At 40.6% G+C, this 12,203-nt stretch overlaps 2 protein-coding genes across 2 annotated transcripts; one reads left to right on the plus strand and one right to left on the minus strand.

Annotated features, from left to right (window-relative positions):
* The first annotated feature begins 33 nt into the window (after positions 1-33).
* On the plus strand, positions 34-5,549 carry tekt1 (tektin 1). Its single transcript, XM_069147430.1, has 8 exons — positions 34-95; positions 549-755; positions 865-1,030; positions 2,360-2,488; positions 2,601-2,747; positions 3,455-3,680; positions 4,593-4,789; positions 5,063-5,549. The coding sequence occupies exons 2-8, from the start codon at positions 590-592 to the stop codon at positions 5,220-5,222; spliced, it is 1,191 nt and encodes a 396-aa protein (XP_069003531.1). The 5' UTR covers positions 34-95; positions 549-589; the 3' UTR covers positions 5,223-5,549.
* Positions 5,550-6,608: 1,059 nt separating this feature from the next.
* Positions 6,609-10,991, minus strand: xaf1 (XIAP associated factor 1). Its single transcript, XM_069147433.1, has 7 exons — positions 10,839-10,991; positions 9,492-9,627; positions 8,928-8,984; positions 8,273-8,501; positions 8,107-8,174; positions 6,962-7,222; positions 6,609-6,869 (listed from the first exon to the last, which is right to left on the minus strand). The coding sequence occupies exons 1-7, from the start codon at positions 10,874-10,876 to the stop codon at positions 6,837-6,839; spliced, it is 822 nt and encodes a 273-aa protein (XP_069003534.1). The 5' UTR covers positions 10,877-10,991; the 3' UTR covers positions 6,609-6,836.
* Between the last annotated feature and the right edge of the window lie 1,212 nt (positions 10,992-12,203).

Consider the following 12,203-nt stretch of genomic DNA (forward strand, 5'->3'; position numbering starts at 1 on the left):
CGCCGTTGCCACAGTAACCATTTGTTTTGAACTGAGCCAGAGGCCGAGGACATTAAAGCTGATACGCTTCGTGGGTGACAACCACAGGGAACAAGGTGTGTTAAAAACCGCTTTTATTTTATTCCTGCAATGTGTATCTTTGGCGAACGTTGTTATGTAATGTAAATTTAAACTTTCAGGATAGTTAACAGCTAATTGAACGTTTTGTGTAGATTTAACGTTAGCTACTTTGTCTGGTGTTAACGACTAATACGGACTTAAAATCAAATGCAAACTTAAAAAAAAATTAAGTTTTTGGATACATAACCGGAATACACCCCAATTAAAATAATGTTGCAAACAAAACAAAGCAAAAATATTCTGTAAAAGTTTCACATAGGAACAGACAAATATAGACGTCAATATTGAAACAGACTGTGACATTTTTCTAACCTAATTTCTTCAAACAGTAAATAACCAGCAGGTGTCCAGTACAGTCTCATATGCATTGTCTTCTTGTTTTAATTTCCCTTTAACTATGAGTTGCCACATTTGAACTATTTCCTCAGTAAGCTCCTTCCTGCCCACACTGAGAGCCACTAGAGACACCATGTCTGTCATAGACCACAGTCCCCTGCAGGACGCTGCACACAGTCTGATGAACGCTGAGGTGGTTCTCAACCACTCTGAGCTCTTCAGAGCAGAGTGCAAAAGGCTCATCCTGGAAACTGACAAAGCATGCAAGCGCATGCAAGATGATGACACCAAGCGACTCGGTAAGTAGAGGAGTAAAAATCCTGCTGGTCTATTCGTGTGTAGCACAGAGGGATGACGTTGCAGCGACTGTTGAAGGGGATTGTAACGCTGTTATCTTCTGCTGTTCAGATCAGCGGATCCGAGACATCGTGTTTCTGAAGCAGGAGTTGGAGCTGAAGCTGGAGGCGATCTCTCTGGAGACCGATGCCCTCATAGCCTTACAGAACAGAGTGATGAAGGCTCTGGAGGCGATCGAGGAGCCGCTGAGAGTCGCCGTCCTCTGTCTGCAGGAGAGGTGAGGCTGCACAATGAAGGAGGGGAGAGGATCTTAATCAATACAAGTAAACTTCCCTTCCTCTCAGATGTCTTCTGTCTCATAGATCTGTATTAGTTTTCACTAACTGTCTTTTTCCGTGCTGTGAAGCTCAGACACAGATGAAACTGTAAAGTTCATTCAATCCTGCAACACTTTCTTTAATAACGTGAAAGCATTTATGTCAAAACTATCTTCCATTTTTAAACCTGCCCATGTTCAGTTCAACAGATCTTTTTAATTGCAGACATTAAAACAAATCAATTAACATTGAAATATTTTGCAACAAAAGGGAAACATAATTACAATATTATTAATGACAATATTGTCATTATGGATTTTTTATTATAAGATGCATTCTTCAGCTAACGCTAAAATCAATCAATTTTGTACATTTTGGTGCAGTTCAAAGTGGCCAATAATAAGACAATGTGGTGGTCAATTTCGGGAGACAGGTAAAGACAGATGAGGATGGAGTCGAAGTTCAATATAAAATAATTATTTGTTTGAACATGCAGCATGGGGAGAAGTTCATCACTTGCTAGGCAATGAAGTTCTACAAACTATACAAACACGAATACAGTTTTTATAAACTCACTTTGGATAGAAGTGGGCGTTATTTCACATAATCCATACATAGCTCCATATATGGATAAGTGCTGAGCACATACATCCAGCTGGTTTCACTCATCATAAGTCACATTTAATGTTGTTTACAAAAACAAGCTTGTGACTAGCAGGAAATGGATACGGCTTCAGTTCTGCCATAAGTCACTTTAATGGTCTCACAACAGAGTGAAAATATATAAGCTGCTATAATAGTATGTTATGCTATGTTAGATGTGTTAATAAGATATGTTAATAATGTGTAATGTTATAAATCATAACATGTATATGAACAGGAGATATTAAATATCTCCACAACAGAAAAACCAGAAAAATAGAATAAATCTGAGATCAAATTAAAAACACAATAAAAAACAAATTAAAAGGAAAATAAGTCAGTTTAAAAAAACACATTGAGACCAATGCACGCAAGATGATAGAGATAATAGAAATATATAAGGTAGCTTAAAAGCTAAAATGACAATATGACAATATGAGTGGTAAATTAGAGTGAGATAAGAACTGGAAACTAAAAACAAAACCATAACATAATAACCAGTGTTGTATACAGGAAACATAATGGACAAAACTCTATTTTGTGTTCATTGGTGAGGACGGTAATATTTATTTTGAAGACAGAGGTGTTCATAAAGGTGCCGAAGCAGCGAGGATGAGCAGATGCTCTTTTTATGTTGTTGCCTGCAGAAAGAGACGTGACTGCTCGGCGAGGATCTATGACGAGGTGGAGCGAGAGCTGCATAAGGAGAGGGAGGTTTTTGAAGGAGTTGTTTCTCTTCTGCAGCGCGTAAATGAGCAAATCACTGAGCAGCTACGGTAAGAACATTTCAAAGTGTGCACACCTTTTTTTTGTTTTTCATCAGTTACTGTTATAATCAGATACAACACACCTGTCACTAAAAACAAACCGAGTCCTGTTGTTTTCCAGACTGAACCGATCTGCCAAGTACCATTTAGAGCAGGATCTGAAGGAGAAATTTGAGGCTGAGTGCATCGACAACTCCTGCACCTTAATGACCACCAACTCCATCATCAACCTGCAGAAGCCCGGTAACAACGTCACTCCTCTGCCCAGGTAAACTACCATTTCATTTGTGTGTCTCTTAATTCATTAATGCCCACAGAAAGATTCACAAATGTATTTCAGATGCACAGAAAAAGATTTCTTGTTTCAAATATATGTAACTGAAATCCACAAATCCATTTATTTAAATGTATTTGTGATTTTCATAAAAAAACATATTTTTGGATCTTGTTACATTTATATACAAACTGTTGAACTTGCATTCATGGACTGCTTTTATTTTGTGAACTTTGCTGTATTTGTGTGTGGTTTTTTGAGACACTTCTGATGTGACCCTGATCCAAAATAAAAAAAAATTTCAATAAGGAAATACCTGTAGCCAATCAGGTGTCTCCCTCCTATTCAACCAATCACATGAGTGTAGCGTGAGGGCTTGATTTAATGTGACCACATTGCGTTACATTTGCAGCTTACAGACTTACAAGTGCTGATAAAAAAGGAAAAGCAACTAAACAGAGTTACGATGTTCTTGTTCGCTCCATAAAGACAGCGAAATACAACGATCTCTTAAAATTGTGTTTTATGAGTTTTTGAAATTCAGCTTCTTTGGATTATTTGAAAGTATTTTCAGTGCCTAACCAGAACGGGGACAGGATATTTCTCTTCAAGGGTTTCTACTCAGATGTGGTGAAGTTGGAAATGTCCATCAAGAAATGTCATTAGCTCCACGTCTTCATGGCTTTTTAAACGTCTCTCAGCTTGGCAGTGACTCCAAGGCAGTGGGAGAACATCTCAGAGATGAACATAGTGAAGACGGAGAATCAGGTGACCAACTCGGTGTCCCTGCGGGTCCTGGTGGAGTCTCTCCTGGAGCAGACGGCTGCTGACATGCAGAAGCAGATTCAGGCCACGACAGCAGCCTTTCAGATGAACATCCAGGAACTCAAGACTGCAAAGAGTCAGATGGAGGAAAAACTGCCCACGGTAGGGCAGTGTGTGTGTGTGTGTGTGTGTGTGTGTGTGTGTGTGTGTGTGTGTGTACGTACTGTATATGTGGCAGAGAGAGTGAGAGGAGAAACAAAAGCAGGAAGGCGAATGTCCCCGTAGATGATGATTACTTTCCTTATAATGATGGACGGATCAGATAATTGAGAAACATTAGAGACATTATTTCATCATCATAGTAAATACACATGATTTAATGTTCCTACTGCTGCAGCAAATAACAGCAGATTGAATCCAAAACTATTTGCACGAGTCTTTGACTTCCAAACATTTTGGTCACTGGTCATATTAGACCAAGTAATGCTGAAGCAGCAAAACCCTGACAGTGTAGCAAATACATTTACCTTTCAATTTATAATACATCTTTTTTTGTGTATGTTAGTGCGGACGACTACATACGAGGTAAGATGTGAGTTTTAAAACTTCAGCCTGTTAATTGTGTTGAAACTGGAAACTGTTTGTAGGGTTGTTACACGCAAATTTAGATAAACAAAACCAAACAACAACGTATGCTTCCTTATCTTAAGAGACAAAATAACCAAAACAATAGAGCCCGACTGATACCGGACTTTTGGGTTTGATAGTGATACAAATACGAGGCAGTAAAAAACATCCAATATCGATGTATCGGCCGATATTAATTATATATATAAATTGTATATACAGTATGTATGAATACATATTTATAATGACAGCTTAAAAACATTATTTATAAAAAGAATAACTTCAGTCAAAGTGTTTGACATGTTTCTAATGCTCCGGTGGTATTTTGAAGCATTTCATTCACAGAACTGTACGTTGTCTGAGCTCCATATATCCTTCATATATTTCTACAGCAGACTTCCAGTGTGTGACTGGCTGACCCTGGCGTGACTCCTCTGTTCCCTGCAGGTTCTGTCTGAGATCAGCAGCCAGCAGAAGATCAGAGAGGATCTCCAAATGGCCATCACAAATAAGGAGCATTTCCTGAGTTTGGCCCGGGCCCGGCTGGCTCTGCGCTACCAGAGGCCTGGAAAAGAACAGTGTCTCGATCCGGCACAGGCCCAGCTCCTCGCCGAAGTCCAGCACCTCACCGCTCACATCGCAAAGTAAGGCCTGCTCACACATAACATGTAAGATGTGTTGCGCCATTTGAGCTGCTAGTGTCCCTGGGATTTAACCAAGAAATGTTGAATGTAAAGAAGATGAATTATTAGCATTATTAACATGTCAATTCCCAGAAAGGAGCCACTACGATGTTAATATCTGGTTCCCGTGTTCCTGATTATTCTCACTGCTCTGTCCACACAGGCTTAAGTATTATTTAAAGAATTTACCCTTTCGAGTCATTATGTGGTGTCTCTGTATCTCTGTTCCCTCAGACTACGTGACGGAGTGGCCCAGTCAGAGGAGGACCACAGGGCGCTGGTTCGCTGCCAACTGAAGCTGCAGGATGACATCCAGTCCAAGACCAACTCCCTCTACATCGACGAGGTCATCTGCACCCACCACCGGGAGCCCGTCATCATCCATAACTTCTGAGCACTCATCAACAGGAAAGGTCTACGTGTACTCAGTATTTATCTCAAAATGTAGTCATGTAAATCCACTTTTAAACATGTGTCAAGTGTCTTTCATGTGTAAACAGGGTTTCACATCATGCAGTTTAAAGTCGTCATCCGTGTGGCTTTATGTGTTTTGGGAATTTCGTAATAATTATACAGCAAAGTTTCTCACCCTCTAGTGAAAATCTAACATATGACCTCATGTTGAAACCATGTATTAATATTTAATTTAAAAAGAATCCCAATAAGAAGAATAAACCTTATTTGTGTTGCACTTCAAAGTTCAAAGTGGTTTACATCAAAGCAGAATTCATGATTTTATTGTGTAGTTTTACTATTAAATTAATCACAATCTCCATTCTTTACTTAACAGTTTATAATGCACCAGAAGTGTGAAAAGATGACCTGCTGAAAATGGGTCGCACCACTCAAACTAGTTCTTTCTGTAAATCTTAGTTCTGTTTCAAAATATTCAGCCAGTAGCTGCCAGATGTTGCTCACATGACCAACTGATAACCAATTTTAAGTTAAAAATGTCGATAATATTTCACGAAAATGAAACAATATATGTAAATTCATGCCATCGTCCCTCCCAATCTGAACACATAGTTCTCTGTGTATGTTCCAGATTTACATATTACTTAAAGGTCCCACGCTTTATGCTTTTTTTGGTGTTTTATATGTAGTCTTGATATTTATAAAATATATATTTTTGTAGTTTTAGGTACTAAAAAACATCTCAAAGTAGTTTGTTTTACATCTCTTCTCTGCGGCATCTCAGGTGATTTCGTGTCTGTGTCTTTAAAGCACATTTACATCAGTGAGCCTCGTTTCTGATTGGTCGGCTCTTTTCTGAGTGACACAGGCCAACCACAGGTTGTCTTTGTTCTTCTGGTTTGCTAGCTCCCTGACAGAATAACCGCTCCCTGCTTGCTTCCACATAAAAGGTTGGACCGCAGGCTGTGCTGAAAGGGACATATGACATGAGTGTGTGTGACATCACACAACTTACAGAAGTCCAAACGTCTCATACGGGCTGTGTGCATTTCTTTTGTACCCTTTTGCAGTATTTTTTTTACAGTATTTGTTGCAGGTGGACCTGCTTCATGATTAAAAAGGAAATGGAAATCAGGATTTACACAACATGAGACCTTCTTAAGTATAACAAACCAAAAGATGTGCAGAGCTCAATATGACGGGTGGGAAACAGGCCTCCCAAAAAAAGTTTAAATATCTAACAGCACAGGAAGATCAGTGAATGCATCATGGAGTAGAAGCAAATTAGAGACTTCAGCAGCAACTACAAACTACTGTGAAAATAACCAACATAAAGATCCTCACTCAAAACGCTCCACTCACCGGCTTAACCAAAAGCAGTTCGCATTAGAGTTTATTATCTGAGCATTATAAAGTCATAAGGAGTGTCAGATTTATTTATATTATTTCATTCTGAAGTACTTTTTCTTCACGTAAACACTAAAACTAAAGGTCATTCAAACATAAAAAGTGTAAACATTCATCTAAACACGTAAAGAAACTCTGAAGGCCACATTTCAACAGCAGCAGCTTCTCCGCTCTGAGTTCTCCGTCTTTACTTCAGCAGAATGAAGAGTTTACACTTCCTCTAAAACACAGAGAGAGAGAGGGGGGGGGGGGGTGTTAGCGTAGGAAATCTTCAACAGCGTGAGTACAAATCTTGTGATTCAGGAGTGTTACCGTGTGCCAGCGCAGCGTGGCGACGGGCAGGGCCAGGTGACAGTATGGGCAGATGCTGATCTGGTTTGGGTCGCCTCCAGGACCCTGGCTGGGTTGGACTGACGCGGATGTCACCTTAAAGCTGCTGACAAGCTGAGGAGAAGCCCCGGGGCTGAGGATACCCCTCTCTTCTTCCTCTTCCTCCTCCTCCTCGTCCTCTTCCTCCTCTTCTTCCTCGTCTGACATGGCCTCCTCATCGTACCACCTGCTTGCTGGAACACACTGCAGGTGGGGAACACAGACAAAGGTATTACTACCTTCATGACTGCGTGTTCACAGTTAAAACGCTGTACAGTGGGTATAAGCTTCAAATGAAAATGTGCCTCTTTTAAACACATTCTTTCTTTCACTAATAAAAAGCTGAATTCATAAAAATTGCCATTTAAGTTTACTCCGAGGTTTTACCGGCACAACCTCACTCCGTCCGGTATGAACGGTAGCTCACGGTGGCTAACGGTAGCAGTACAACTGGGTCGGGTGGATGTTGAAGCCAAATTCTCAAAAACAACATGGGAGACGACTTCTGGAGGTGAAATTAACATTCAGTTCATCGGGCAACGGTTGGACAACAACACAGTCTCAAAACCTGGGACATCTTCGGTATTGTGTTACGCAATAAAAGCGCACGTTTTGGAGTGGCCTTTTATCGTGATAATCATGCTGTTGATTCAGCATCACGACGCACCGCGTCTGTCAGGTCGATGGATTATTTTGCCAAAGACGTGTCTTGAAAAAGTTGACATCTGATCACACGAGTGAAAAGTTTTAACGTGACGTTCTATAAAACACTCTGTTGGACAAAGACAAACATTCAGATTGATATTCTTATTCACGAGGGAGTGCCATCGTCCCTGACAACAACATCTCATAATTATCAGATATTCTACGAGATAAAAACTCACCAAGGAGGACAACAACTTTACTCTGTAAAAACATCAGTTTAGGACGTCATCAATTGTAATTCAAACTTGTTGCTGTCATCAGGTTTATAAGACATGAAGCTCACAGTCAAGTCTCAGTTCACTGTTTCTTTCATACGCCACATAACTTATGTTCAGCTTTATGTTTAGCCGCCAGTAATATGTGAGAAAAATGCTTGTAAATACCTCATGTTTGTCTACATCCTCAGCTGGAAATGAGGTCACACACCGGGGACAGATCACTGTTTTTTTAGCTGTTGAGAGATGCACAGGAAGAGTTCATGGATAATAGGAGGAAAAGAAGCACTGTGGAGGTCCACTGAGATTTGAGCTGAACCTGTCAGTCCCTTACTGCGGCTGCTGGCTGCAGCGCGGCCGGTTTGAGGAGGACCCGAGCCGTCGTCGGCGTCCGAGCAGGTCCGACCGTGCTCCGGCTGGTCCCTCAGTCTGACGTAGAGGCCGCAGTCCCTGCAGAGCTCCGTGCGACTCCCGCAGGCCAGACGGTGCTCGTCCAGCTGCCTGCACGGCAGCTCCAGCTCACAGAACTGACAGATCTGCAGACGCTCCGCACACTCGTCAGCCTGGGAGGAACAGAGGAGCGGCGTCAGACTGACAACCAGATGTTCTGGGGCCCGTAATGTTACGACAAATCTGGCATCGCAGTGTTCAGAAAATTCAGGTTTTTTCAATATCCAAGCAACAGAAACTGTTCGTCTAACTTAGACTTCAGAAACACGAAATCCTACATTTCCCACAATGCGATCTGTCTTTTATTAACCTGATGATGACACTATGACATCATCAAGGTGTTTCTTTCTCTCTCGGAGGTTAAATGTTTTTTCTTGTACTATTAATAGTTTATATCCCTTTTGCCTGAAGAGAGGAGACACAAAAGTACAGGAATGTAAAAAAAAAAAAACATGAACAAAGTGTGTTAAATTGGAGACGTTCTCTGTACAACACTGAACTTCACCTGATGTCCACGTGAACAATAAAACTGAACTCACCTCGTGATCCATTAGGCGACAGCGCTCCATCTTCTGGTGACACTTGGAGCATCTCACCTGCAAACACAAAGTAAACTTACAGAGAATTCACCAGCGTGTGTGTGTGTGTGTGTGTGTGTGTGTGTGTGTGTGTGTGTGTGTGTCCTTCCCAACATTAAAACCACTGACAGGTGAAGTGAATAATATTGATTATTTCATGACAACGTGTCCAGTGAAAAGGTGGGATATGTTTAGTTTGGCTCCCTCTGACTGTGGCTCACAGTTCAGGACTGGTTGGAGGAACATGACAAAGAGTTCAAGGTGTCGATTTGGCCTTCAAACTCCCCAGATCTCAATCCAATCGAGCATCTGTGTCCGTGGAGGCTCACACCTCGTAACTTCCAGGATTTAAAAGATCTGAAGTGAATTTATTTGCAGTCACATCGTAAGAACAAAAAGCAAGTCCTCCCTAATGTAACTGATTCGGTTTTATTGTCAAGACTCGGTTCAGGTCAGGTTTAGAGTAGGTTCATGTAATTCAGTGTAATGTCCCCTGATGTGATGGAAACGTGACTGTGTGTGTACCTGGGTGTGTTGCTCCTCTCGGTGTTGGCTCAGCTGATCTTTTGGAACGGGTTCATTACAGTCGGGACAGAGACACAAGAATCGGCTGCAGTGAGTTTCATGCAGATCGAAGTTGGCCTCTGCGACCTCCTTGTGGCTTAAAGAGAGAAGGACAGAGTCATCTTGTGTTTAAAACGGTTCAAATCAAGTGTATTAAGAATGCAGTTTTTAATCAGGCATTTAAAAGGGCAGTGCTATTTGTTTTTCCCTGTTAGCTGTTCAACTTCTGCTTTTAGCATCTCCTTCAACCTCTCCACTTTGGGCCTTGTCCTCTTTCCGAACACTTAATTCAATTTGTAAATTCTGTTATTTATTCATCTTTTTAAACAGCATTAGCACATTTTAAATTCAATTACTTCTTTAAGAAATGTATTAATAATTGTTTTATGATGTGGGCCGACTGACTCTTTATTGATGGTTTATTATTTCTTTTGTACATTCTTTTCATAATTCCTCTTTTAATTCCCCATTAAATCATCGTATCATAAATAACTTTGTAATTTAGTCTAATTGTTTCTGGTTTAAATAATTAATTTGTCATGTATCCTTTATTTATAAAATACTTTTTTTTATCGTATAATTAGCCACAAATTAGTGAATTACTTTATTTCTACGTTTGTCAACGTTTATTGCACCCGGATTTGTTTCTTTCAATAACTTAAAGAAACCCAAAACACTTTCATGTCATCATGCCAACATTATAGCAGACTGGGACGTTGTTAGCTTTTACGTTGAAGGGAAAAATCTCTTGATTCACCGAGTTATTGATTTAACTGATGTTGTTATTGTTTAGAAATGTGGAGGACATTTACTGTCTTTTTCTCCTCATCAGGAGGAGCTCATCCTGAAAGTGAAAGTAACTCTTGTTTTGTAAATTGTGTGTTAAACTAAAGCCAATAGTTAAGAATCCACTGAGGTTAAATATGCTACGTTTCAAATAAAGTTAAAACCAACTATTGACTAAATATGGAGTGAACGACGACTGAGGAGCTTCTCGGTTTGTCCCCTGAGCTCCTGCAGAGCCTGATGTTATTTTTATTGGATTACATCACGCAGCACGTGGTCCTATCGCCGGCTGCCCTTTGAGGACTTTGTGACATAACTTCAGTTTAATTTATACTGACAGTCATCCTAGTATTTTTTTACTCAATGCCGAACTGTGACTCCATACGACCTTTAAACGTCCTTACTGGTTTACTTCCTACTTACTGTAGGTTCAGTCGCCTGTGACCGAGTCAATGTTTAAACAAGCAGACTTCCGATGTCATTTGGTGCGTGCTCCTCCAACTTAACATAGTTAACTCTCACCATTGGCCGCAGGTGCGTGTTGCCTCCTTGTTATCCATCGACGAGAAGTCTTGAATTATAATGTACGAACTGTAGAAGACCAATGTGGGATGTCTGACTTCACCCTTTTCGACCCGGTTCACCAAAACAGAAAGTGAAATTACTGGTTCCACTTGTTGGTATTTTCCACTTCGGCCACAAGGTGGCGCGGAAGAGCCCTCGAGGTTGAGTCAGTTCATTTTATTGTGGGTATGAATGTAAACATCAGACAGACTTTATCAAACTTTGCTGAACTTGTGTAGTATATATCCCAGAGTGTGGTTCCTCTGGGTTATATACGGAGGAGGTTTTACTATCCAGTCTCCCTTTATCGATATTAATGATTATAATTAGTAGAAACTCAAAATCCCAACAAGTGATATGCTACTTTTAAAGGATGGCAAAACATCACCTCCACGATAATTAGCCCACACAATAAAATAACTTGTTAGTCTTTACATACGAATCATTACATCTCATTCCGTGTTAACAGTTAAAGTATTTTCTTATTCACGTCCTCGTCGTGCGCTCGAGTGATAACTCTGACATTTCCTACAGTTCCTGAAGGCAACGAAGTCAATGTTTGAGGAAGGAAGCGCTCCGACGCGTCGCTATGGAAACAGGTCCCGGAAGCGGCCACTGTTTTGGTGAGAGGAGCCGGTTTTTATTCACTCCACTCCACGGTTTGACTATAAAACAGAATAAACTGACATTATTTCCCTCTACTGAATGCCGAATTGAAGTTTTGTTTTGCTCTTGACGTGTTGCTCCAGTCTCGTGCACGAGAGTTGACACGGCCGGTGAGATTTTTCCTCGCGCGCCTTCTTTGCTCATTCACGGTAAAACTTCAACTCTTCGGCTGAAACCTGAATCTGACGTCAGTCTGAAGACCTTTAACGTGTCCTGGGACGTTTACACATTTGACTTTTGGACATTTGATAAACTGAAAAGTAAATAAAGTGAACTTATGTCTTTTGAGTTTTCACAATTGTATTTGTAATGAAGCGACGGTGACAATTCAAGTTTGTATCGTAGATATTATTACGATCTTATGTTGACCACTTTTTTTTAACCTAATGAAAATAAATGGGGACATTTTAAATGATTGTGTCACTTTAAGGTGTTTTTTTTGCTGCAGTTTGGCTCAGATAGTCCTCAACGTGCAGTATTATTGTGTACGTCAACGGTCACGAGCGAGGAGGGCTGCGTCACTCTGACGTCACTACGGTGAGCGTATTGCGTCACCTATCTACAAACACTGTGACTAGTTACTTCTCTGCTATTTCAGCTTCTTTTCCTGAGTTAAACGTCTCTTAAATCTCTCCACACTTCTTCTAGTCTCGAATT

This window comes from Embiotoca jacksoni, unplaced genomic scaffold (assembly GCF_022577435.1).
Source record: "Embiotoca jacksoni isolate LCO1_2020_lvr unplaced genomic scaffold, fEmbJac1.0.p SCAF_14, whole genome shotgun sequence".
Lineage (NCBI taxonomy): Eukaryota > Metazoa > Chordata > Actinopteri > Embiotocidae > Embiotoca > Embiotoca jacksoni.

Excerpts from the sequence above, each read along its gene's own strand:
- tekt1 (XM_069147430.1), top strand. The coding sequence starts at position 590 with ATGTCTGTCATAGACCACAGTCCCCTGCAGGACGCTGCACACAGTCTG. Across the intron at positions 2,748-3,454 it reads AACGTCACTCCTCTGCCCAG|CTTGGCAGTGACTCCAAGGC; the intron begins GTAAACTACCAT and ends AACGTCTCTCAG. Across the intron at positions 3,681-4,592 it reads TGGAGGAAAAACTGCCCACG|GTTCTGTCTGAGATCAGCAG; the intron begins GTAGGGCAGTGT and ends TGTTCCCTGCAG.
- xaf1 (XM_069147433.1), bottom strand. The coding sequence starts at position 10,876 with ATGGATAACAAGGAGGCAACACGCACCTGCGGCCAATG. Across the intron at positions 8,502-8,927 it reads GTCGCCTAATGGATCACGAG|GCTGACGAGTGTGCGGAGCG; the intron begins GTGAGTTCAGTT and ends TGTTCCTCCCAG. Across the intron at positions 8,175-8,272 it reads CGCTGCAGCCAGCAGCCGCA|CTAAAAAAACAGTGATCTGT; the intron begins GTAAGGGACTGA and ends ATCTCTCAACAG.